This window comes from Emydura macquarii, unplaced genomic scaffold (assembly GCF_026122565.2).
Source record: "Emydura macquarii macquarii isolate MOO-44397 ecotype Brisbane River unplaced genomic scaffold, CSIRO-AGI_Emac_v2 contig_2205, whole genome shotgun sequence".
NCBI classification, from domain to species: domain Eukaryota; kingdom Metazoa; phylum Chordata; order Testudines; family Chelidae; genus Emydura; species Emydura macquarii.
In genome coordinates this window covers 34,596,626-34,620,247 of record NW_027132342.1, presented here as the reverse complement: position 1 = coordinate 34,620,247, position 23,622 = coordinate 34,596,626, and the positions used below count along the sequence as shown (strand labels likewise).

At 45.8% G+C, this 23,622-nt stretch overlaps 1 protein-coding gene across 1 annotated transcript in view; it reads left to right on the top strand.

Moving 5' to 3' along the window:
- The window catches only part of ACSS3 (acyl-CoA synthetase short chain family member 3), a 137,867-nt gene that overhangs the window by 23,139 nt on the left and 91,106 nt on the right, over positions 1 to 23,622 (top strand). Inside the window, exons 3-4 of the mRNA XM_067559880.1 lie at positions 4,673 to 4,861; positions 23,456 to 23,590. Of these exons, the coding sequence (XP_067415981.1) occupies positions 4,673 to 4,861; positions 23,456 to 23,590 (324 nt within the window). The remainder of the gene's footprint in view (positions 1 to 4,672; positions 4,862 to 23,455; positions 23,591 to 23,622) is intronic.

Sequence of the window (23,622 nt, the reverse complement as noted above, 5' to 3'; positions counted from 1 at the left end):
CACCGTCCCTGAAGTGCGTGAATATTCGCTTGAGACAAGCTATGATAGTGAACAAGAGAGTCGCCATCGCTCTCTGGAAGCTGGCAACCCCTGTCTGTTACCGCTCTGTTGGGAATCAGTTTGGAGTCGCTAAATCCACAGTGTGCATAGCCATGCACCAAGTGTTCAGTGCCATAAATAGACTTCTGCTACGAAGGCTAGTAACTTTGCGAAATATGCAGGATATAGTGGATGGGTTTGCCGCGATGGGCTTCCCCAACTGCGGGGGGGAAGCGGGGGGCATTGATGGGATGCACATTCCCATCATAGCGCCAGCACACAAACCGCAAGGGGTACTTTTCAATGGTCCTGCAGGGGCTTGTGGATCACAGGGGTGTGGGGTGGTCTGGGAAGGTGCATGACGCTCATGTATTTCGTAACTCGGGGCTGTACTGTAAAGTGCAGGTGGGAACATTCTTCCTCGACCAAAAAATTCAGATCGGGGGTGTGGAAATGCCCATAGTGATCCTGGGGGATCCTGCTTATCCCTTGCTCCCTTGTCTAATGAAGCTGTACACCAGACACCTTGACAGTGACAAGGAGTGTTTTAATAAGAGGTTAAGCAGTTGGTTATAGAATGTGCTTTTGGGCGTTTAAAGGGTAGATGGAGGAGTCTCCTCATTCGGCTGGACATGAGTGAGAAATACCTCCCTTCTGTGATATCTGCTTGCTGTGTTCTTCATAATGTGTGTGTGAAGGGAAGGGGGAAAGGTTTCCCCAGGGTTGGGCTGTGGAGGCAGAAAGACTGGCCGCCAATTATGAGCAGTCACCTGCCAGCACTACGGTGAGAGCAAACCGTGGAGCGCATTGCACTAGGGAAGATTTGAAAACCAGGTTCTGCAATGAGATGCAGGACTGATTTCTGTTCCTGTATGTTATTTGCCTTTGATTATCCCCCAGCCCTCCACGAACCACCCACCCCCCTGTATGTTGCTTGCCTTTGATGCAAGCCTGATTTCGGTTCCTGTATGTTGTTTTCCTTGATGATACCCACACCCCCCACCACCCTTCCAGATCTGTGCCTGACAAATCCCTCATGAACAAGATTTTATTTAATAAAGAAATGTTTTGGAAAGAAGCAAAAATTTATTTTCTAACAGTCATGTCTTGGGTGAAGGGGGGTTCCTTCACTGTCTCCAGGGGTAGAGTGTTAGCTTGCTGGTCAGCTGTCAGTGTGGCTGCCGGAGCTTTCTTCTCCCCTCCACCGGAGGCTGCATCCTGGCCAATCTCCTCCGAGACCTGTTTGGGGAGGGGGAGGGCGGCATTGGGACTCTGTCCACAATAAGCTGGATCAAGTCTGCCTGGTCCCGCGGTAGTCTCAACATTTCCTGCATGGTGCTGCGATCATGTTCCTGCATTTGGCCCATGTTCTTGGACAAGGTCAGCCTCCGCACTCTTTGCTCTATCGCTGCTGAGACGTTCATGAGCTCCAGAAACATGACATCTCTGTTTAGTTTTTTTCCTTTTCCTAATCTGAGACAGTCTGTCCGCAGCACTGCTTAATGATCGGACCACTGGCGAAGAGTCTATAGAATGAAAGAAAAATAACAGGATAGCCACAACTAGCATAGTGAAGAACAACATATATATGTATCAATTTCAAAAATGATGGCTTGATAAAATGTAGCCACTGCTTGTTTATTGAGGAAGAAGAAACATATATATATAAAAATTTCAATAATTATGCCATGATAAAATGTATCAATTGACTTTCTCTTTGTGCTTGTATTTAAACGCCTTACAGAGAGGGACAGCGGACGGCTTGGGAGATGGGGGTAATCTGCTTGCATTCCAAACCCTCAGAGACAGGAAATGAGTGTGGGGGGTGGGGAATGATCTCTGTTTGCATCACAAACCCACACAGACAGTGACTGAGTAGGGCCGGGGAGGGGGGGTAGGAGGTTCTCTGTTTGCATTCCAAACCCTCACAGACAGGAACTGAGTTTGGGGGGGGGGGATGTGTGTGTGTGTGTGTGCGCGCGCGTGCGGGCTATGCTTAAACACATGAAACCATGATGCTAGCTACCTTGAGTGCAGAGAATAATCCTAACATGGATTGAAGAAATAGCCGTCCACTGAAAATTTTTTCCAGGGATAGCCCATTACATACATTAAATTTTCAATGTGATATCAACTGATGATAAAAGCAGCTTTTCTCATCACATAAAACACCTGATCCCTGGGAACCACCCAGTCAAGTCGCGTAAACGCCTGACATCCCCTTCGTGCCCCCCCACACCCAATGTACAAGGACAAGAAAATTTACCAGATGTGCCTTCCCTGGGATCATCTGTGCTGCCCTGCGTGCTGGTGGACTGCTCTGGGGTAAAGAATAAGTCCTGAGTTTCTGGGAGAACGGACACTTCACTCTTATGCTCCCTGCTTTCCACAGATTCCTCCTCCCCCTCCTCATCCACTGACTCTTCTTCATTGTTCATGGACTGTGAACTAACGGAGGTATCGATGCTGCGTGGAGGAATCGTGGCGGGATCGCCCCCCAGAATAGCATGCACCTCATCATAGAACCTGCGTGTTTTGGGAGAGGAGCCAGAGCGGCTGTGAGCTTCCCTGGCTTTCTGATATGTCTGGCGAAGCTCCTTGATCTTGACTCTGCACTGCTGAGCATCCCTCTTGTGTCCCTTCTCCAGCATGCCCTGGGATGTCTTCCCATAAGTGTCCAGATTCCTTTTGCTGGCTCTGAGCAGAGCCAGAACTGACTCCTCGCCCCACAGCCCGATGAGGTCTAAGACCTCTGGTCGAATCCATGCTGGAGCACGTTTGGGCTTAGCATGGCTACGGCAGAGAACAGTGTCAAACCTCTCTCCACGCTGGCAGCAAACACAGGAAATGGAAATTCAAATCTTCCCGGGGCTTGAGGGGAGGGGACTTTATCTGCTAGTGTGACCACAGTACAGCACAGCGCTCCTGGCCAGAGTGGTGAAAATGGGGCATAATGGGATACAGCCCAGAGGGCAATTAATTCGCATTAAGCTCCATTACGTTCACACTGACACTAATTTGAATTAATAAATTAGGCACTTAATTAGGTCTTATTAATTCGATTTTACAGGCATCTTAATTCAAATTAACAGTGGCAGCAGTGTAAACTTGGGAGTAATTAATTAAGGGAATTTAAATCGAACTAAGTCCTCAGTGTGACCCAGGTCTAAATCTCTGACTGCTGGAAGCTGGGACAGGATGACGGGATGGATTACTGGGTAATTTCCTTATTTTGTTCATTCTGTTTTAAGTGTCTGGCACTGACCCCGGTTGGAAGACAAGATACTGGGCTAGATGGACCATTGGTCTGACCTAGTATGGGCATTCTTATGTTCTTACCAGTTGTCATATGTTTATCAATACCAATGACTGCATTGCTCTTTGATAGTGTGTCTCAGATTTTCACAGCGCATTAGTGGTGTGGAGTTAGTTATGTCTGGAATGATGGAAACATTTATTTCAAGATTAACCACTAAAGTTAACCAATAAAATAAAAAGCTCAATAAACCAAGATAAAGATGCATCTCTGTTCTGATTAGCATATTATGTTAATCAGGAGTTCTGGTAATGGAGGTGATATGTGATAATGAGAATTTTCTTCATAAACTTATCCTGAACGATTCTGTAGCTGGGGATATGAATACCTAGCACTTAGTGGGGTTTTTTTAATATGAAGGATTGTGTAAACATTAATAAATCCTTACGATATCCTTTTCGTGCTAACTAATTGCCTCACCAGGGTAAATAATTTGCTCATGACCATATAAGTCACTGGCAGTGTCAGAATTAGACTTCAGGAGTGCCTAACTTTCAGTCCCATGCTCAGTCCATTAAAACTGTCTATGTGCCTCTCTGTGTTCTAAATAATCTTGAGGTTGGAGAATAAGTGGTCTCTGAAATTAAATTGATCCCAAGGACTTTGGGGCAGGCACAGTGTGGAAGAACTCTTACCCAGAAGACTTAGAAGTTAGGAAATATAGAAAATTGGGAAAATGTTTGGCATAGTTTTCTCTAGTGACTTGTGCCCTACTTTGCTATGTTTTATTTAATGCAGCTTGTATTATGAACAGCTGTCATACTTTCCTGGCTTTTTCATATCTGTTTAGTTTAGTATAATGAACCTAGCCTGCTAAACAGGATCTTATTTTGTATGTCTTACAATCAACTAAAAAAAATTCTATGTAACAGAAATATGAGTAGCTAATTAGAATGAAATGGCTCGAGTATTTGGAAAATGTTTTCTCTTGTTTTTTTTTTCTTAGCTCTACTTTGTAAAACCATTAATGCCAATATATTTTGGTCTGTTTTTTTCATTTTTATGGAAGAAGATGCTACATTCTCTATTTTTCTTCTAATCTTGCCCAAATTCATTGACCTTCTAGTGAATCTTTAATTTTATGTTGCATTCCTGTGGCTTAAACTGAAAAGCAGCGTTAATTTTTAAGTAAATTGTACCACTAACTCATGGCAAGATCAATGATAAAACAGTCAAGTATGTTATCCAGTTATTGTTTAGATTTTGAATGTGTTCCTTTTTGTGAGATGCCACCTAAATTGGAAAAGCAATTGATCAGGTTTAGGTACTTGCTTTATATATCTCATAATCACTAACTTGAAAATTTTGCCTACACAGGTTTCCAAGTTAGCTGATGTTATGGTGAAATACGGCGTAAAGAAAGGAGATTGTGTTGTCATCTACATGCCCATGATTCCACAGACAATGTATACCATGCTGGCATGCTCAAGAATCGGAGCCATACATAGCCTCATTTTTGGTGGATTTGCCTCTAAAGAGCTTTCTAGTCGCATTGATCATGCGAAGGTAACAAATATTTTAGAGAAAACAAAGTTCATCTTAAGTTATAGAAAATAACTGATTGCAGATAAATTACTTTTTCCAGTGATTCTTATATTTCTTCTTATATGGCAAGCAGCCCTGTTTTTTTTAACAGTACATAGCATCAAACTGCAGACAGATCCTTAGCTGTAGTGTTATATTTTTATACTGAGTTTTAACTTTTTGACCTGTAGAATTATGACTTTTTATCATGCTGCTCTCTTTGCTTAGAACAAACATCCTCCTGCGTGGCAACCATTCTGGACACCAAAATCTCTGTTTGAAAGCCACTTTTCACCCAACCCATTGTCTAAGATTCTGCAAACTGCCAACCCTGTACCTCTCTCTCTTTGTTTGTTTTGCATCTATCCATATTATGTTGTGAGCTATTCAGCTGCAGACGATGTTCCAGTACACTGTGGTTATAAAGCGTTATGCATGTCTGACACTGTATGCTTTAAATAATAGCTAGCAATTTCTATTAGAAATGCATAGTGCTGCTCAAAATGTTTTGAATTCTCATGATTTATTTTGTTGGAATTACAATTTGAAAAGAGAGAGAGAAATTCACAACAGTTTTTTAAAAATTTATTTTTGCTATTTCAGCAAGCTTGAGGAATGAATTTTAAGCCTCAGATGTTACTGACTGGCAAAATCACATCATGAAATAAAGTAGCAGTGTAAAACTTTAAGGTTAATTTATATAATAGCACATTTTTCATTCCTCTGAGTGCTTCCTTATGTCGATTCCAAGCAGGTATTTGCATGCTGCATGCACAGTTGTTGGAAGGTTTTTCCCCTAGTGATACCCATCAGGTCAGCTCTGGTGCCCCTTGGAGTCGTGCCATTATGGCACCATATGTAGGGCCCCATCGACCCACTGCCTCTTCAGTTTCTTCTTACCACCCGTGATGGTTGTTGGAGCTACTCTTCTGTCTTGCTTGAGCAAGACCTAGAGTCTTGCAACGTAGCTATCTGTGAATAGTTAGATTTGCTTAGTGATCAATAATTGGTAGTTAGTAGTTATAGTTAAGTTTCTCTCCCTCCCCAGGGAACCAGGATATGCCTTGATTGCAGGGGTTTAAGCCGTGAGAGTCTTGCCATAAGCCTATGTCTAAGGGTGACCTACATGTCTCCTGTTTGAAATGCCTAGGCGAATCTCACGAGATGGACAGGTGTAAGATTGGTAAAGACTTCAGACCCAGGACCAAGAAGTGGTGGAGGGTCAGACTCAAGTACCTCCTTGTGGAGGCAGCCATTCGCCCCCCAAACAGCGGGCCAGTCGGACCCCAGCACCTTGGTGTGGAGTGCACCGCCCTCAATAAGGGAGCTGCTGGCGCCGAAGAACACCTCGGCACCCAGAGACTCCAGGCACTGCTCCTCACTGGCACTGGAATCATCCCAGCTCCGCTCCCACTCACCGGTGCTCCACAAGAGGCGTAAGGAAACTGACAGAGGGTGCTTGCCCAGGGTGAGGTCAGCTACTAAGGATACCAGCGGAGCACGTGCAGGTCAAGGACTCACGTATCTGTTCCATCTGAGGTGACACTGTTGACTCCGGGACCACAGAAGGGCATGTCGAGTCTGGTACCTGTGGACTTCCCAGCAAGGGAAAGTCAGGTGGAGGAATTGGATCTCCCATCCACCCGCACATCTCTGAGGTGGCTAGAGACCTGATAGCCATGATAGCTCAGCAATCTCCTCCCAGGTCAGAGAGAGCTGTGGTTGTAAGACCTCTGACACTGCAGAAGAGCACAGTACGATCTAGAGGCAAACTGGCCATGATGAGGCACTGATTGCCGTCTCCATGGCAGTGCTCTCCAGCACCGTTCTGTTTGGCACCGCTGTGATCCCCATGCTCAGATTCAGGGTATTCCAACTTGGATGCTGAGCTGTACACTTCCCATTGTGGCAGGCACTGCTTGAAAAGATGCTGACGTGGACAGGAGTCAGGACAAGTTCCCCCTATGGGGTGTGGCCAGCGCAGTGGCAGTAGCCAGTGTCATCGCCCTTCTGGACACGGGCTTATCATCAGGCCCAGGGGTCTTTCTCCAGAGACCCCCAATTCCTTATCTGAGAGGGACATCTCCCCCTGCCACCAGAGAGCTGTTTGTCACCATGCAGCACCGAGGTCGGAACTGAGGTCAGCACTGAGAGGAAGGTGGAAACCGGCACTGTGACTGACCCAGGCACAGTACACGACATCCCCTAGCAGGAGGAGTCCCATGAGCCTGAGAGGTGGGAGGAACAGGCCCTGCCCAAGGCATACTTCTCTTCATCACTAGATGAGGCGGTGGCGGGGACATCAGCTGGCCCACCCCCCATGGACATCAGGGCCCCTCAGGAGTTGCTGTGGAGGATGGCCCAGAACATGCGGCTCTAGGCGTAAGAGGTGAAGGAATCAGTGGACCCCATGGTGGACATTCTGATACCAGGAGGTCCCTCAAGAGTGGCACTACCTCTTATCAAGACCATTCAGACCACTACAAAAACTCTGTGGCAAACACCCACTTCTATCCCCTGCCCCTCACACACAGCTAAAGGGATAGAGAAGAAATACTTTGTCCCATCTAGAGGCCATGAGTATCTGTTCACTCACCCGCAGCCAGGGTCGTTGGTAGCATCTGCTGTGAATGAGAAGGAAAGACAGGGACAGCAGGGCCCTTATCCTAAATCCAAGAACTTGAAGAAGCTGGATCTCTTTGGTAGGAAGGTCTATTTTGCTAGGAGGCTCCAGCTTCGAATTGCTAACCAACAAGTGATTCTGAGCTGTTATAACTTCAATTCATGGGACACCATGTTGAAGTTCAAGGATCTGCTTCCTTACTGTTATGCCAGGCACCGCTGATCACAGCTGCCTGCAGGTTCCGGATACCAGGTGAGAAGTAAAAACACGCCCACACCAGTTAGGTAGACTTACCTTTAATCACGGCTTATGTTCCAATCAGCAGAGGGAGACTAATGCGCTCTGCGAAGCGGGCTGCAATCCAAGTGGATTCATGGCTGAGTCTCATTGCGCAGCTTGCATTTCAAGCTTTTATACAGCATTCTCTAGGGAACAGCAAGCATTGGCTAATTTACAGCACCTGACCTTGCTTCCTCACTTTCCTCCCTTTTTGATACAGAAAGCAAGCTACACAGCGGGTTGCGAAACCGGCTCTGCACCTTGTTTTCGGAGCTAGGCAGCTCTCCTTATCAAACCGGTTCTGACCAGACCTGTCAAGCCCCTGTCTCTGTTCAACGCATCACAAATATCTTCTGCGGCCTACACTTATGGACTCTAGATCAGAGTTTGTGGCTATCATACCAGAGGGCAAGACGATACTGAGGACCACACTGCAAGCTGCCCTAGATGCGGTGGTTTCGGCCACAAGGACAATGTCCTCAGCAATTGCCATGGGGAGGAACTGTTGGCTGCAGGTATCGGGCCTCCCTCCAGAGGTCCAGCAGAGAATTCAAGATATGCCCTTCGAAGGCTCAGGATTATTCTCCGAGCAAACAGATTCCTTAAAGACTTCATGGCAATGTTAAAATCATTGGGCCTGCACACACTCACCCCACAAAGGAAGTATTTTAAGGCCTACCGCCTCTGCAGTTTTACTCTCACAGACCAGACCGGACTATTCAAGGAAGAAGGGCAGAAACAGCAGAAAGCCTCAGCCTCCTTCCACCCAAGGCTGGGGTTCAATGAGGCAGCTCTCCGGATCTAAGCAATCATTTTGAGGGTGCGCCTAAGGGCGACATACCAGGCCAGAGCCCGGATCCTTACCCTTGTTTTTTGAATCATCTATTCCAGTTCTATCAGGTGTGGGCCCAGATAACCTCAGACAGATGGGTGCTTCACACTGTAGATCTGGGATATTCTCTCCAGTTCTGTTCCTTCTTGCTTCCTGCCCCCTCCCTCGTCCCTCTTCAGGGATCCTTTCATGAGCAACTTCGTATACAGTAGGTGCAAATGTAGGGGCAGTGGGGGAGGTTCCTCGGGAATTATGGGAAAACAGGTTCTACTCCCGTTATTTCCTAATCCCAAAATCCAAAGGGGGTCTCAGGCCCATCCTAGACATGCGAAACCTCAATAGATTCATGAAGAAGCGGAAATTTTGCCTGGTTTCCTTGGCCACCATCATTCCTCTCTGGATCCAGGGGACTGGTACGCTACCCTTGACTTGAAAGATACCTACTTTCACATACTGATAATCCCACCCTCAGATTCATAGTAAACACACTCATTACCAGTTTACAATTCTCCCCTTTGGGTTGTCAGCGGTTCTCCGAGTCTTCACCAAGTGCATCGCAGTCGTCGTAGCCTTTCTGAGGTGGCACTGGATTCAGATGTTCCCATACCTGGATGACTGGTTGGTCAAGGGCCACTCCAAAGCCCAGGTAGAGGCCCATGTGTCCCTAATTCAATCAATGTTCAGCAAGATGGGGCTATTGCTGAACATCCCCAAGTCGACCCTATCCCTCACTCAGAGAATAGAATTTATAGGAGCCACACTGGTACTCCACCCAGTTCAGGGCACTCCTACCAGTCTCTCGCTTCCACAATATGGGCTCCATCATAGAGAACCTCAGACACTTCCCTTCTACGACAGCACAGACTTGCTTAAAGTTTCTTGGTTATATGGCACACGCGATGCTTTGGCTCAGACCTCTCCAGACTTGGCTAGCATTAGTGTATCGCCCAAACAGGGACAGTCTGAGTAAGGTAGTTTCACTCCTCTCTGTGGTTACTGAGTCTCTTCGGTGATGGCTCAGTTAGAGTGCATTTTGCGCGGGAGTGCCAGACTACAACCCTCACTGACTCTGGTCACAGACGCTTTTGGAGCTGGGAGGGGGAGCCCATCTAGGGTCCCTCCGGACTTAAGGGCTCTGATCCCATTCAGAGTTCACCCTCCACATCAATGTCAAGGAGCTCAGAGCAGTCTGCCTAGCCTGCCAAATATTCCATACCCATCTAAAGGGACAATGTATATCAGTCATGATATACCATATGACAATACCACAGCAGTGTTTTACAAAAACAGACAGGAAGGAGCTCGCTCCTCTGCCCTGTGCCATGAAGCCCTCAAGCTGTGGGAATTCTGTATAGCCCACTGTCTACACCAAGAGGCGTCATACCTCCCAGGGACCCAGAAAAAGCTGGTGGACCATCTGTCATGCTGGATGGATTGGGGAGGGGGGCATTTATTATATTAGTTCCAGAGGGGTAGCCGTGTTAGTGTGTATACAGCAAAAACAATGAGAGTTCTGTGGCACTTTAAAGACTAACAAATTTAATATTTGTAGGCATAAGCTTTCGAGAGACTTCAGCTCTCTTCTTCAGATGCAGTCTCTGAAGTCTCTCGAAAGCTTATGCCTACAAATATTAAATTTGTTAGTCTTTAAAGTGCCACAGAACTCTCGTTATTTATTATATTGTTTAACATCAGTATGTCAAAATCATAATAATTCATATGAGATATGCCGTGTCTCATACGGTTAGAAAGGCTATAATGTGCTAAGTAAGATGATAATGTGTATGTTCATGTGTTATATGTGTAATGGAAGTTATGGATATGGTTGATATATCTGTATTTCAAATTGTGCTGTGTCTGGGCGACACCCCAGACAGAATGGCTGTAGAACAAAAGCCTGCTTAATGGCCCATTTAGAAATTCACAGATACAATGGGCCCAGGGGGAGAAGCCAGGTTATACCTGATGAGTCACCAGGACTTACTCATGTGACTCTGGACTCCATTTTGGTTCCTGCAAAATTCCACAAGCAACGTGGCACAGACCAAAGGACATAAAAGGCAGCTGCCCGGGATCCATTTTGTCTTCAGTCACCAGTCTTTAGTCTGTCTTTCAGTCATCACCTACCTCTGGATCAACTAATCTATTGAAGCTGTGAAACAAAGGACTGAGACCCATCCAGGTACTGGATGTATACCAGAGGGACTGTACAAGCTTTCAAACTCCACAATTCTTCTAGAAACCTGATATATATGGACTTTCAAATCATTTGTATGTATCTGATTGATTTAATCCTTTAACACTTCTCTTATAGTTTATTTCTTTTTATAATAAACCTTTAGTTTTATTTACTAAAGGATTGTCTGACAGAATGAAAGGCCTCCCAGTGTCTTCCCAGAGGATTTAATCGTGGATCACGTCCTGCATTAAGACTTGCTATGACCTGACAAAGAGACCAGCCCTAGCACTAACAGCACACTCCACGAGGGCACAGAACTCCTCAGCAGCTTTCCTGGTGCATGTCCCTATGCAAGAGATCTGCAAGGCTGCTGTGTGGTCATCAGTCCACACCTTCACCTCATTTTATGCCATCACCCAACAGGCCAAGGATGATGCAGCATTCAGCAGAGCAGTGATCCAATCAGTGATTCCATGAACTCTGACCCCTCCTCCTGCCGTCAGCTTGGGAGTCACGTACTTGGAATTGACATGAGCAAGCACTCGAAGAAGAAAAACAATTACTTATCTTTTTGTAACTTGTTCTTCAAGATGTGTTGCTCGTGTCCATTCCAAGACCCACCCACCTTCCCCTCTGTCGGAGCCAGCCAGCAAGAAGGAACTGAAGAGGCGGCAGGTTGGCGAGGCCCTATAAACGGCTCCATCATGGTGTGACACCTGAGCCGACCTGACGGGTACCACTAGGGGAAAAACCTTCCAATGACTGTGCATGTAGGCACACACATGTACATGAAATGGACATGAGCGACACATTTCTGAGAACAAGTTACAAATAGGTAGGTAACCTTTTTTTTTTCCCACAGTACTTCGCAAATATTAGCTAATTAATCCTACTAGACCTTCTCTAAGGGACTGAAAGAGACAACAGTAAACAATATCCCTATTTTATAGATGAAAAAACAGAGAGGGAGGTTAAGTGATTTATCCTAGGCCACACAGCAAATCTGTGGCAAAGCTAGGCATAGAACGAGGAGGTGCATGCCCTTCGTTCTGTGGCTAGATTATGTTGTCCTTTGTTTTAAATTTAAAAGGCAACTCTAATTGAACTATGTTTTATTGTCTTGATGATTTTTTGCTCTAACTAGTTTTCATGTTGAACACATGTTGATGTGTAATACAATGAAACAGTAAGAGAAGAGATGAGCCACATTATCATACCTAAATTTCAAGATTTGCCCACATTTCAGAAAGCTGTACAGCTTTTTAAAAAGTTTACTGTAAATTATATTAGGACTATTTTAAAGCACATGCATTTAAATAATTGTGTAATGGATGGCACTCTGCTGAACTCAAAGTTAATAAGGTATTCTTTAGTAATTGCCAAATGAGTACTCTAATTTGTGCTTATCGAACACTGAGATACCAAACCTGATGTTAATATCATATGCTAGAAAGAGTTAAGTCTTGGAACAGAGATTAATCTGTGAGAAGCTCTTTTGGAAGAAAGGTCACATTTTAAATCTTGTCAAAAGACCCCAAATGTAAGTAATAACAAAAACTTTCTATTGGCTGTAGAAAAGTACATATACAGTACCATTTTCCCTTAATTTGTCTTGAATTTTAAATAGCTCTGGGAGTGCTGCATAGACCTACAGCTGATGATTGTTAGTCTTCTCAGGTACTGACTGTGCTATAGACATAAGTGAATTGAGATGAAGTGATACGGCATGGGAGTACAGCCATTTGTTGTAACCTCCTCTCACTTGAAGTAGAGAATATATATACTTTGCTATACTGAAATAACAGATACTTTTTTTCTGATGGCTATTATCTGTCTGTTAGATCTCAACACAGTGTTTGTTTGGGCATCTTATTTTAATACTTCATAATTTTTAAAAGGAAAACTGCAAGGCCACTTCAGATATAACATGGTCGGATGCACAGCTTACAGATGCTGTGTCTTAAGTCACTGAAGCCTCTTGGAGTATGTCACATTGCAATTAAAGACCAACAGCTGGCTCATGTCACCTGATTCAGGCTAAGGGACTGCTTAATTGCGGTGTAGACATTCAGATGCAGTTTTTCATTTTCAACCCATTTTAGCATGAAATAGGGTCTTCCATTGTGTCTCAGAGAAGCTTCCTCCAAAAATGGGTTGCTATCACCTGGTGGACATGGGAAAGAACAGACAAAAAGTGCTTGGACAAAACCCCTGTCCCAAAATCATCATCTGTCCTGTCACGGACATGGGACACAGGGGCTGCTTGCCAATAGAAAGCAGATCCCTGTCACTCAACGTCAGCAATTGGGACCTGCAGCAGAGCTAGTCTCCAGGCAATCTCATCAGTATAATTGGGCTGAAGCAGGCTGCCTGATTGGCTTGAAGGGCCAGCAGGCCCGCTTTTAAGCCAGCAACAATAGCTGTTCGCTGGCTACTCAATGCTCATGCCCGCTAGTGTGACTGCTCCTGTATTATCTTCCTGCTGCTCCTGTCTTGCACTCAGCCTTGCCATGATCCTGCCAATACCTTGAATCCCTCCTTGCCTGCTACTCTGCTTGTTCCAGTTCCTGACCTCCCAGTTTGACCCTTGGCGCTGGCTTCTGACTGCTGCTTCTGCCTCTGACTGTAGTCCCAGGGTCTAATGCTTGGTTCCTGATGCCTGACCACTAGCTAGACCCTTTTTCCAACCACTAGGCTAGACTGCCCTCCTGCTGGTTGTCTGACACTGATACACAGACCCACCAGGAGTAGGGCGGGCTGCCACTACTCTCATCCCTGTACCATGAGCTCTTCAGCTCTGTTCCACCAAGCTACAGAGCAATTGGAGCGACTTGTTCCTGGCCGATGGGCAGAAGCAGACACTGTCTGGCAGGTGAAGTAGATGGGACTCTGTGCCCTGGGGCTCCTCTCCAGGTGGTGATGCGTTCCTGGGCCTAACTACTCACAAGGGGTATTACAGGGAAAAGAGGTGCCTGATGCTCCTGGGGAGGAGCAGACAGAGGTAGGAGGTTTCCAGACTCAGCTATTCCCTGGGGCGCTTATAATTTAAAACAAACAAAAGGAAGTACTTCATGCAATGCACAGTCACACCATGGGACTCGTTGCCAGAGGATGTTGTGAAGGCCAAAACTATAACAAGGTTCAAAAAAGAATTAGATAATTTCTTGGAGGATAGGTCCATCAATGGCTATTAGCCAAGATGGTCCGGGATGCAACCCCATGCTCTGGGTGTCCCTAGCCTCTGACTGCCAGAAGCTGGAAGTGGGCAATAGGGGATGGATGACTTGGTGATTGCCTGTTCTGTTCATTCCCTCTGAAGTAGCTGTCATTGGCCCCTGTCAGAAGATGGGATACTGGGCTAGATGGACCATTGGTCTGATCCAGTATGGCTGTTCTTATGTTGGGTGTTGGGGAATGCTTGATATCCCTGGGGGATCTGGTCAGGAGTGGGTCAGTACTCATGAGTGCAGCCTCTCATTCCCTGTGGCCTATCTGTGCAGCAGTTGGCTGTCTTGGCAGGCTCCCTGCCTGTCTCTTTCCCCCACTGTGCACTGCAGGAGCCACCAACAGGCAATTTAACCATCCCTATACAGGCATGCTTAGGGATCTGTGGGGGCTCTGGGCAGAGAGCTGTGTCCAGAGAATTCAAGCAGGTAAAAAAGTCAGAGCAGAAACTGGGAAAAATACAAATACTGGATTTTTCAAAACCCAGGAATTTTTTTAGATTTCTGGTAGAAAAAACAAAAAATGAGGGACTTGATTGATTCTGAAGAAGATATTGTTCCTGCACACTGACACATCTCTAAGTGGCTACTCCTTATTATCATCATGAAGGGATTGGATCTTTTGTGTGACTAGGCACTAAGATCAGCACAGTACTTAAGAGACATGATTTCCTCAGAATAATTGCAGCCCCGTTTTATGTGAAAGCACTATTTATTTATTTTTGTAATACATGTTTTTAAAAAGTTCACTCTACCGTAGATTTAAAAAGCAACAGCATATACCTTTTATTACCCACTATTCTAGTATGATTCAGCTGCTTTTATGTAGAACAATACATAATACCTGACCGGACTAAAGAGGAGTTGCAGTCTCACATGGATTATATGCCCACATGGTAGCAGCTAGTCCAGCTAGTAGGACTATATAAACACTAGTTTCTTTCCTGCCCCTCTGCTGTTTAAATTTCCTACCATTGCACTACTATCAATGCAGTTCCACTAGTGGAAGCAACAGAGGAAGTATAGTATTGCCAGCCACAAATTATGAGTCAGATCCCCAAAATCACGAGATTCTTACTGTGAGGATTCTCTTCACTGGTCATCTGTTTTTTCATCCTTTAGGTCACGCTCAGTTTATATTTTCACTCTGTTCTCCCCATCTATAAGGACTAGAAACTTACTAAAAATAACAATTAAGGCAGCTTATGCTTATGTGATAACTTTACTTCAGGAGCTTTACTTCAGAACAACAAATATTGCAAGTCTTGTGATAAAATCATAAGAGTTGGCAACACTAAAATTTTTGTGTAGTCCAGCTAGTAGTAGCAGTAGTAAAGTGCACTTATTTATGTCTGAATACTGGTGATATCATAGAATTTTCAGAAACCTTCTTCAGCCATCTCATCTCTAACTTTGTACACTCAGAAGCTGACTTCCCAATGATCTGCCACACACCATCTGTCCTCTTCTTGCTGATCATCTCCTACTATGATGACCCACCACCATTTCTTCCATAATAACTTTTTCGCATTATTTCTATTTCTATGCCTGATGTGACCAAAGTACATAACTTTGCTCCTTTGTTTTCCAAGAGCAGAATCCACTTCTCTTCAGTAATATTTCGAAAAGAACCATTTTGTTCTCTTCCATCCAGGACATACACAAGTGTCTTTGTCAGCACCACATCTCAATGCCTTCAGTTTTTTTCTTTTCAGCAGCATTAGTTTCCCAGAATTCACACTCGTAAGTCACTTTGGAAAAAAATAAGTATTTTTATTCTTTTCATAGCAACTTACGGATGTGAATTCTGGGAAACTAATGCTGCTGACAAGAAGAAAATTGAAGCCTTTGAGCTATGGGAGAACAGATGCTGGATTTCAATCACAGTTTCATTTAATCTGTCTGAGAGTAGATCGAGATGACATGGTGGTTAAAGCACTGGTATCTGCTGATGCCCTGTCTGTCCTACCACTGCCATGTGTGTAATATATATTATAAACACATAACACATTGCCTACATATTTAAAAAAATTAAAGTATCATCATATAAGTAAGCTTGCAGTATATGAAACTGTCAAATTCTGCCTTTTTGTAAGAAAACTGATCTTATTCAATTTTAAAAATCTTGATTATCTGTGGAAGTCCAGAGGCAAATTGGACAGCAGGAAGGCAAGATGGGATGCACTGTGGATAAGCAGGATTGTGTGTGGCCTACACTGAAGATAGGAAATAGGGATTTCAGAAGGAAGAGGGTTCTTTGGGGATGTAGGCGGTCTGGGGGTTGTGGCAGTGTTGGTGTAGAGGAGAGAGACCAGGAATGCATGCAGAGGGCCAGAGGAGGAAGAGGTTTTAGATGTTGGGGACATTGGGTCTGAGCTGGTGAAATCAGTCTCTCTGCTTGAACAGCTCCCTCTGGCACTTCTGCTTTTACTGTACTGCTCAGGATTGCAGGGGGAGCTCTTAAAGGAGAATAATATTGGTGCTGTGGAACTTGGCCCTGCCCTTACCTTATCCTAGCTTTTCTCCACCCCCCCACACATAGCACTGTTTTTCCCATACACATCCGTCCTCCTTCACCAAATGTTTGCATATCCCTTCCACTCCAACACAGAAAGCAAGACTGGAGAGCTAAGGGTAATGGGGAGATGGTTGTATGTGAGGAGGTTGTGAACAGAGATGTGAAGGAAGCATGGCAGGGTTTGCCGGGTTGTGGAGTGGGAGAGAACAAAGATAGGAAAGGGTAGGGGGCAAGGCATGCGAGAGCTATGCATGACAGTCCCAGTCGATGACCCTATATTCTGGAGAAAGTATTCATCTTGCCCATCTCACTCCAATGAATCTGATCTTATCTGAGAATAGAATTGCAGAGTGGCTGGAGAAGAAGGGTAATCTGATGTCAAATGCACCTCTTAAAAAGCAACCTGAGCTATAAATTAGCCCTAACTAGACTATAAACATAACAAATACAACAGTTGTTAGAATCTTTAGATTAACTACAAACTCATTTATTTAAATGTTGTCTCCACATGATTTCAGTTAAGCTGAACTATATGGAGAGTTTGAAGATTCCGTCTTATTCTGTTGTTGAAGTTATTCTGGCCAAAAAAGAGAGAGATGAGAAATGCTGAATTTATGTATTATTTTTTTTTAAAAAGCTCATTTAAAAATTATTTTAAAAATCTTTTTGAACTCAAACTAATTAACACATTTCCTTTAGTAGCAAATTTGGAGATGGTATACTGTAGTATTCATACATAAGAGAGCTATTCAATTCCTGTTCTAAGTGCAAAGCTCAACTCAGCTGTAACTATGGGGTTGAGGCCAGTGCCTCCATAATGAGATTTATTATTATTGCTCAGATTGTGAGATTGCACAATATAAACTAAGAGCACCCTTGTGCTTGCAGTTTTGCAGAGGAGAGAAGATTGGTTCTTCGAGTGCTTGCTCATGTCCATTCCCAATAAGGGGTGTGTGTGTGTGTTTGCAACCTGCACCGGTGCCTGAAATTTTTCCTCTAAGGGTACCCATAGGGCCGGCTGTAGCGCACTGTGCACCGGTGCATGAATGAGCCTGTATATAAAGCACTACCGGTCCCCCTCCCTCTCAGTTCTTTCTTACCACCTGTGACGGTGCTGGAATGTTTTCTTGCTGCTGCAAACTTTTTCAAACCTCGTGGTTTTTCTTAGTATTAGTGTATATAGTTCTATAGAGTTAGTTGTTTAAGTGTTGATTTAGAAATAGTTGATAGATTAGTAAGGGACCCAGAGATGGGCCATGTCCCGATCTCTGGTTTTTAAACTTTGTGCTTCTTGCAAGAAACCTATGCCACTGAGTGGCCCACACCAGAGTTGCCTGAAGTGCTGAGGAGAAGCTCACATGTGGGAAAAGTGCAAGATCTGCAGGAGTTTCCAACCCCGAACTAAAAAAGATTGGGACACTAACCTAAGAGCCTTTCTAATGGAGTCGGCTCTTAGACTTGTGTCGGAACCATGGTCAGACTCGGCACTGAGCATATTGGCCTTGACACAGAGTGCTCTCCCATCACTTCTGTCTTTCCAGCACCGATCAAGATCTCTGATGCTGAAAAAGAAACAAAACCTCACTGGCCCTGAAGACGGGTAAGATGGGCACTGGAGTGCTAGTGAGACCCGCATCGGACTGCTTGTCCATGCATGCTCTGAGGGATTGACACTAGTCCGGACTTCAAGCCCAGTCCTGGATCCAACGCCAACTCCAGGGAGCATCAGGGGCCCTCGATACTTGTCAGTGCCCACTACGCTTGAAGCTTTTCAGGCAGTGAAGCCTCCTGGCGATCCCCATGTCGCAAATGCCCAGGGAAAGGAGACCCGCGCACCCGGAACTGGTACCCCGGGCCTCTGAGAACTGTTCTAGGGGGAAACCTCCACTAAACCAGCGAATCCTGTCCCTGAGGCATTATTCTCCAATGCACCAATGGTCTGTGGCACTGATACCCGGAGCTGCAACATGAGAGGTTGAGCTCCCGCCGTTGATCTCCGGATACCCAGTGCCAGACTCCAGAGTGATGGCACTGATCCGCAGAGCACCGTTGATCTCTGGAGCCTTGGCACCGAGCTGCGGGCTTCCGCCGCAGGTCCCCAGAGCTCTGGTCCTACTCACCGAGTCCTTACAGGAAACCAAAGGACAAAAGTCAGCTGCAGAACACCTGGCACTCAGACTCACAGCACTGCTCGTCAGTATCAGAGCACCAGTGTGCACGGCACAGTGCAGAAGGGCAAAAATTGGCATCAGTGCTCCTGTGGTTGCCCAACGGCTCATCAGACTCAGAGGGAGAAGAGGTGATCCTATCGTGGGCAAGGTCCTCGAACGCAGTCACTTCCCCATGCTACCACCAATGGGGGCATGGCTTCAAAGTTAGTGGCCAGTACCGTGGCAGTTCTGTAATCTGTGAGGGTTCCCTCAAACAATGTCCCTGCAAACTCACTTGTTCAAAGGGCCATGGTGCCGCAGCTTTCATTGGCCCCAGACACAGCACTGGACTCGGATGTGGAGTCTGAGCAGGAAGGGGCACCCACTGAGAGCCCAGAGGAAACTATCCCAGCCAGAGAAAAGGACCTGATTCCCCCACAGTTGCCAGCCTCTTCCTCACCTGATGAGGCGGTGGTGGGACCCTCCACAGCCCCTCTAGATGATTTTCGAGCCCACTTAGATTTGCTCAAGCATGTGGCGGTGAACCTAAACCTCAAGGTGGAGGAGTTGAAGGAACCTGCTGATGAGTTATTTGGCATCTTGACTACCGTGGCTCCATCCAGGTTGCCTCTCCAGTCTCTCCAAGCTGGCAGAAAAGAAATATTATGTACCTGCCAAGGGATTCGAATACCTATACACTCATCTTTCCCCAGGGTTGTTGGTAGTAGCAGCTGCCACCAACTAAAAGGACGGACAAGGCCAAATGGGTTCTACCCCAAAAAACCAGGAGGCCAAAAAGCTTGATCTATTTGGATGTAAGGCTTATTCAACAGCAAGCCTAGAACTACATGTGTCTAATCATCAAACGCAGTTGGGGAGGTACCACTTCAACATCTGGCAATGTTTGGGTAAATTCTTTGACTTTGTACCACAGGCATCCAAGCAAGAATTTGAGTGCATCCTCGAGGAAGGGAGAACGATTTCTAAAGCCTCCCTTCAAGCAGCCTCAGATGCTGCCGTTTCTGTAGCAAGAAGTATGGCATCAGTGGTTTCAATGAGAAGGGCTTCTTGGCTCCAATCGTCAGGCTTTTCAGTGGAGGTACAGCAGTCCATACAGGACTCCCCATTGATGGTACAGCCCTGTTTGCTGACCAGACTGATGCCAGGCTACATGGGTTGAAAGACTCGAGGGCCGTGCTGTGATCCCTGGGCTTGTATGTACCCCATCGGCCACCAAGAAGCACTGGAGGCCTCAAGAGCTGCAGAGGTTCCCAGGACCACCCCATGGAGAACCCTATAAATGAAAAAATAGGGATTAGAAGAGGCATCAAGGTCACTCGTCTGACATCTGTCCCCAGCCGGGCTCAAACTGCCATGACCAAGGTCAAAACCAGAACTTTTGAAGGTGCGCCTGAGAGCAACCTACCAGCCACTATCCCGGATCCAGACTCGCTGTTATTTTCATCCCGATTTACTCCCTACCTTGTGACCTGACTACCATAACATCGGACTGCTGGGTTTTGAACACGGTAGCCACGAGCTATATTCTCCAGTTTACCTCACTCCCACCTACTCACTTATCTTCCCCGTCCCTCTTCAGGGACCCTTCTCACGAGCAACTTCTCATCTGGCAGGTGCAGGCCCTCCTGCAAGTGGGTGCGGTGGAAGAGGTTCCTCCAGAACTGAGAGGGAGAAGCTTCTATTCTGCTACTTCCTGATGAGACCTATCCTGGACCTGCGAGGCCTCAACAGATATCTCAAAAAGTTGAAGTTCCGTATAGTCTCTCTAGCCACCAGCATTCCTTCTCTGGATCCAGGTGAGTAGTACCCCGCCCTTGATTTAAAAGATCCTACTTCCATATCTCCATCTTCCCAGGTCACAGGAGGTTGCTATGATTCATGGTAGGTGTGTGACACTACCAATTCAAGCTGCTCTCCTTTGGCCTCTAAACAGTGCCACGCATGTTTACCAAATGCATGGCAGTGGTAGCGGCCCATCTCAGGTGTTGAGGCATACAGGTCTTCCTGTAATTTCACGATTGGCTCATCAAGGGTTGATTAAGAGTGTAAGTCCAATGGAGCATCGAGGTGGTCAGGATCACCTCTCAAGCACTGGGCCTATTAATAAACGAGCAAAAATCAAAACTCGGTTCAGTCCAGAGGATAGAATTCATCGGAGCGGTCCTAGATTCCACACTGACCAGAGCACTCCTGCCAGAAGCCAGGTTCCAGTCTATGTTGGAGTTGATAACTCTGGTGTCAACCCCACCACCTCACTACAGCAAGGGTATGCCTGCTAGGTTACATGGCAGCCAGCACTTACCTAGTCCAGTTTGCCAGGCTACATCTCAGACCTCTCCAAATATGGCTGGCATCAGTGTACTCCTCATCCATGCACCACCTGGATACTTATCTCTCTTGAGTGGTGGATGAATCCGTGTCACACGCTGGCGCGAGTCCCTTTTGTGGCTCCGAGACTGATGCTATCTCTGGTTTCCAATGCCTCGAAGCTTGGGTGGGTGGTCCCTCAGGACCAAAGACCTCTGGACCAGAGATGAGCTGGCCTTACATATCAATGTCAGAGAGCTCAGGGCAATTCAACTGGCCTGCGAGGTGTTCCTACCTCAACTCTTAACCAAGGTTCAGATTCTCACGGACAACGTAGCGTCAATGTACTATATCAACAGGCAAGGGGGGGGCTCGATTCCCAGCCCTCTGTCAGGACGCCTTTCACTGTGGAACTTCTGTGTGGACCATGGCATTCACCTGGAAGTGGTACACCTGCCAGGGATCAGGAATATATTAGTGGACCACCTCAGCAGATCCTTTTGCTCTCACCATGAGTGGTCCTTGCACCCAGAGGTAGGCAGGAGCATCTTCCAGAGGTGGGATATTCACCAAGTGGATCTTTTCGCCACCAAGTGGAACAGGAAGTACAATCAATTCTGTTCCATACAAGGGCTTGATGCGGACCCTCTGACCGACGCCTTCCTCCTATTCTGGATGGGCAATCTCATGTACACCTTTCCACCGATCCTACTGATTCACAAAGTCTTCATAAAAATCAAGATGGACAGGGCATGGGTCATCTTGGTGGCCCCAGCATGGCCATGTCAACATTGCTTTGGGATTTTGCTCGATCTGTCTGTAGTCTGCCCTTGAATGCTGCTTTCCCGCTTGGGCCTTCTCACACAGAACCATGCGCATCTGCTCCACCTGGCATTCCCTGCACCTCACAGCTTGGTAGCTCCATGGCTGAGTAAAGAACAGTCCCACTTGGCACAAGTCCAGCAGGCCTTGTTGGAGAGCAGAAAGCCTTCCACTAGAGGATCTTACCTGGCCAAGTGGAAGTGCTTTGCCAGCTGGGCAGCCCAGCATGATATTTCTCCAACTAAATCACCCATTCAGATAATCTTGGACTATCTGCTCCTTCTAAAGTAGGGCTGATAGGCTTTTTCATCAGTCAAGGTGCACCTAGCAGCCATGTCGGCTTTTCACCCCCTATAAAAGGGAAATTAGTTTCCTCATATGAAATTTTAGCTAAATTCCTCAAAGGCCTGGAAAGACTCTTTCCAATGGTTCAGGACCCAATTCCCCAATGGGATCTGAACCTCGTTCTCTTCAGGCTTATCGGTCTGCCCTTTGAGCCCTTGGCTTCTTGTTTCCTGATGCACCTATCCTGGAAAGTCGCATTCCTGGTGACAATCATGCCAGCTAGATGGGTCTCGGAAATTAAAGCCTTGATCTCTGAGCCCCCTTATGCAACCTTTTATAAAGATAAGGTCCAGTTGCAACCACACCCAGTTTCCTGCCAAAAATGATTTCCAACTTCCATGTCAACCAGGATATTTTCTTACTGGTCTTCTTTTCAAAGCCTCAAAATTCTAATGAGGAGAGATGCCTTCGCACTCTTGACGTTAGGAGAGCTCTGGCTTTCTATATAAAGAAGACTAAGCCATTCTGTCAATCCATGTAACTCTTTGTTGCAATTGTTGACCGGATGAAGGGACAGCCGGTGTCATCACAGTGAATCTCGAATTGGATTACAGCCTGTATTTGAGCTTGCTATGAGCAGGTGGGAGTCGTGCCTCCAGCCTCCCTGACGGTCCACTCAACAAGAGCCCAGGCATCGTTAGAGACCTTCCTGGCTCTGGTCCTAATACAGGACGTCTGTGGAGCAAGCACATGGTTGTCAGTGCATACCTTCACATCCAACTAAGCCATCACACAGCAGGCCCGGGATGATGCTGGTTTCAGCAGAGCGGTGCTTCCAATGAAACGTCTATGAACTCCTGCCCACCTCTGAGGATACTGCGAGTGAGTCACCTAATTGGGAATGGACATGAGCAACACATCTTGAAGAACAACAGTTATGAGGTAAGTAACCATTCTTTTGTGTTATAAATAAAATGAGTCTGACTATTAGTTGACTTTCTTCTTGGAATAGGACTAATATAAATTTGGTTTAGTTAATTTTTTGAAGCCAGGGTCTTGGAGGTTATGTCAAAAAATTTTATATATTGTTGTAAAGTCAGAGGTGCCCTGACTTTAAAAATTAAATTAAATTGTGCTGTCTAATATTCTCGATCCCAGTGTAAATGAAGAGTATGTCCTCTAAACAAACATTTAAAAGATATAGACGCTTGTATGAATGAAGAGTACAATGTTCTTTTAGAAATGAAATAAATGTGTGTATTATGTGTAAAGGCTTTATTTATTGAATGATTTTATGGCAAACATTTTTAATGTACCATGATCTTCTTTACTTTAGCCCAAACTTGTTGTAACTGCAACTTTTGGGATAGAACCAGGAAGGAGAGTGGCATATATACCTCTTCTAGAAAGAGCACTGGAGATGATACAGCACCGACCTGAGAAAGTTCTCATATGCAGTCGACCTCACTTGGTAAACCTAATTGTTCTGACTTATTAACTTTT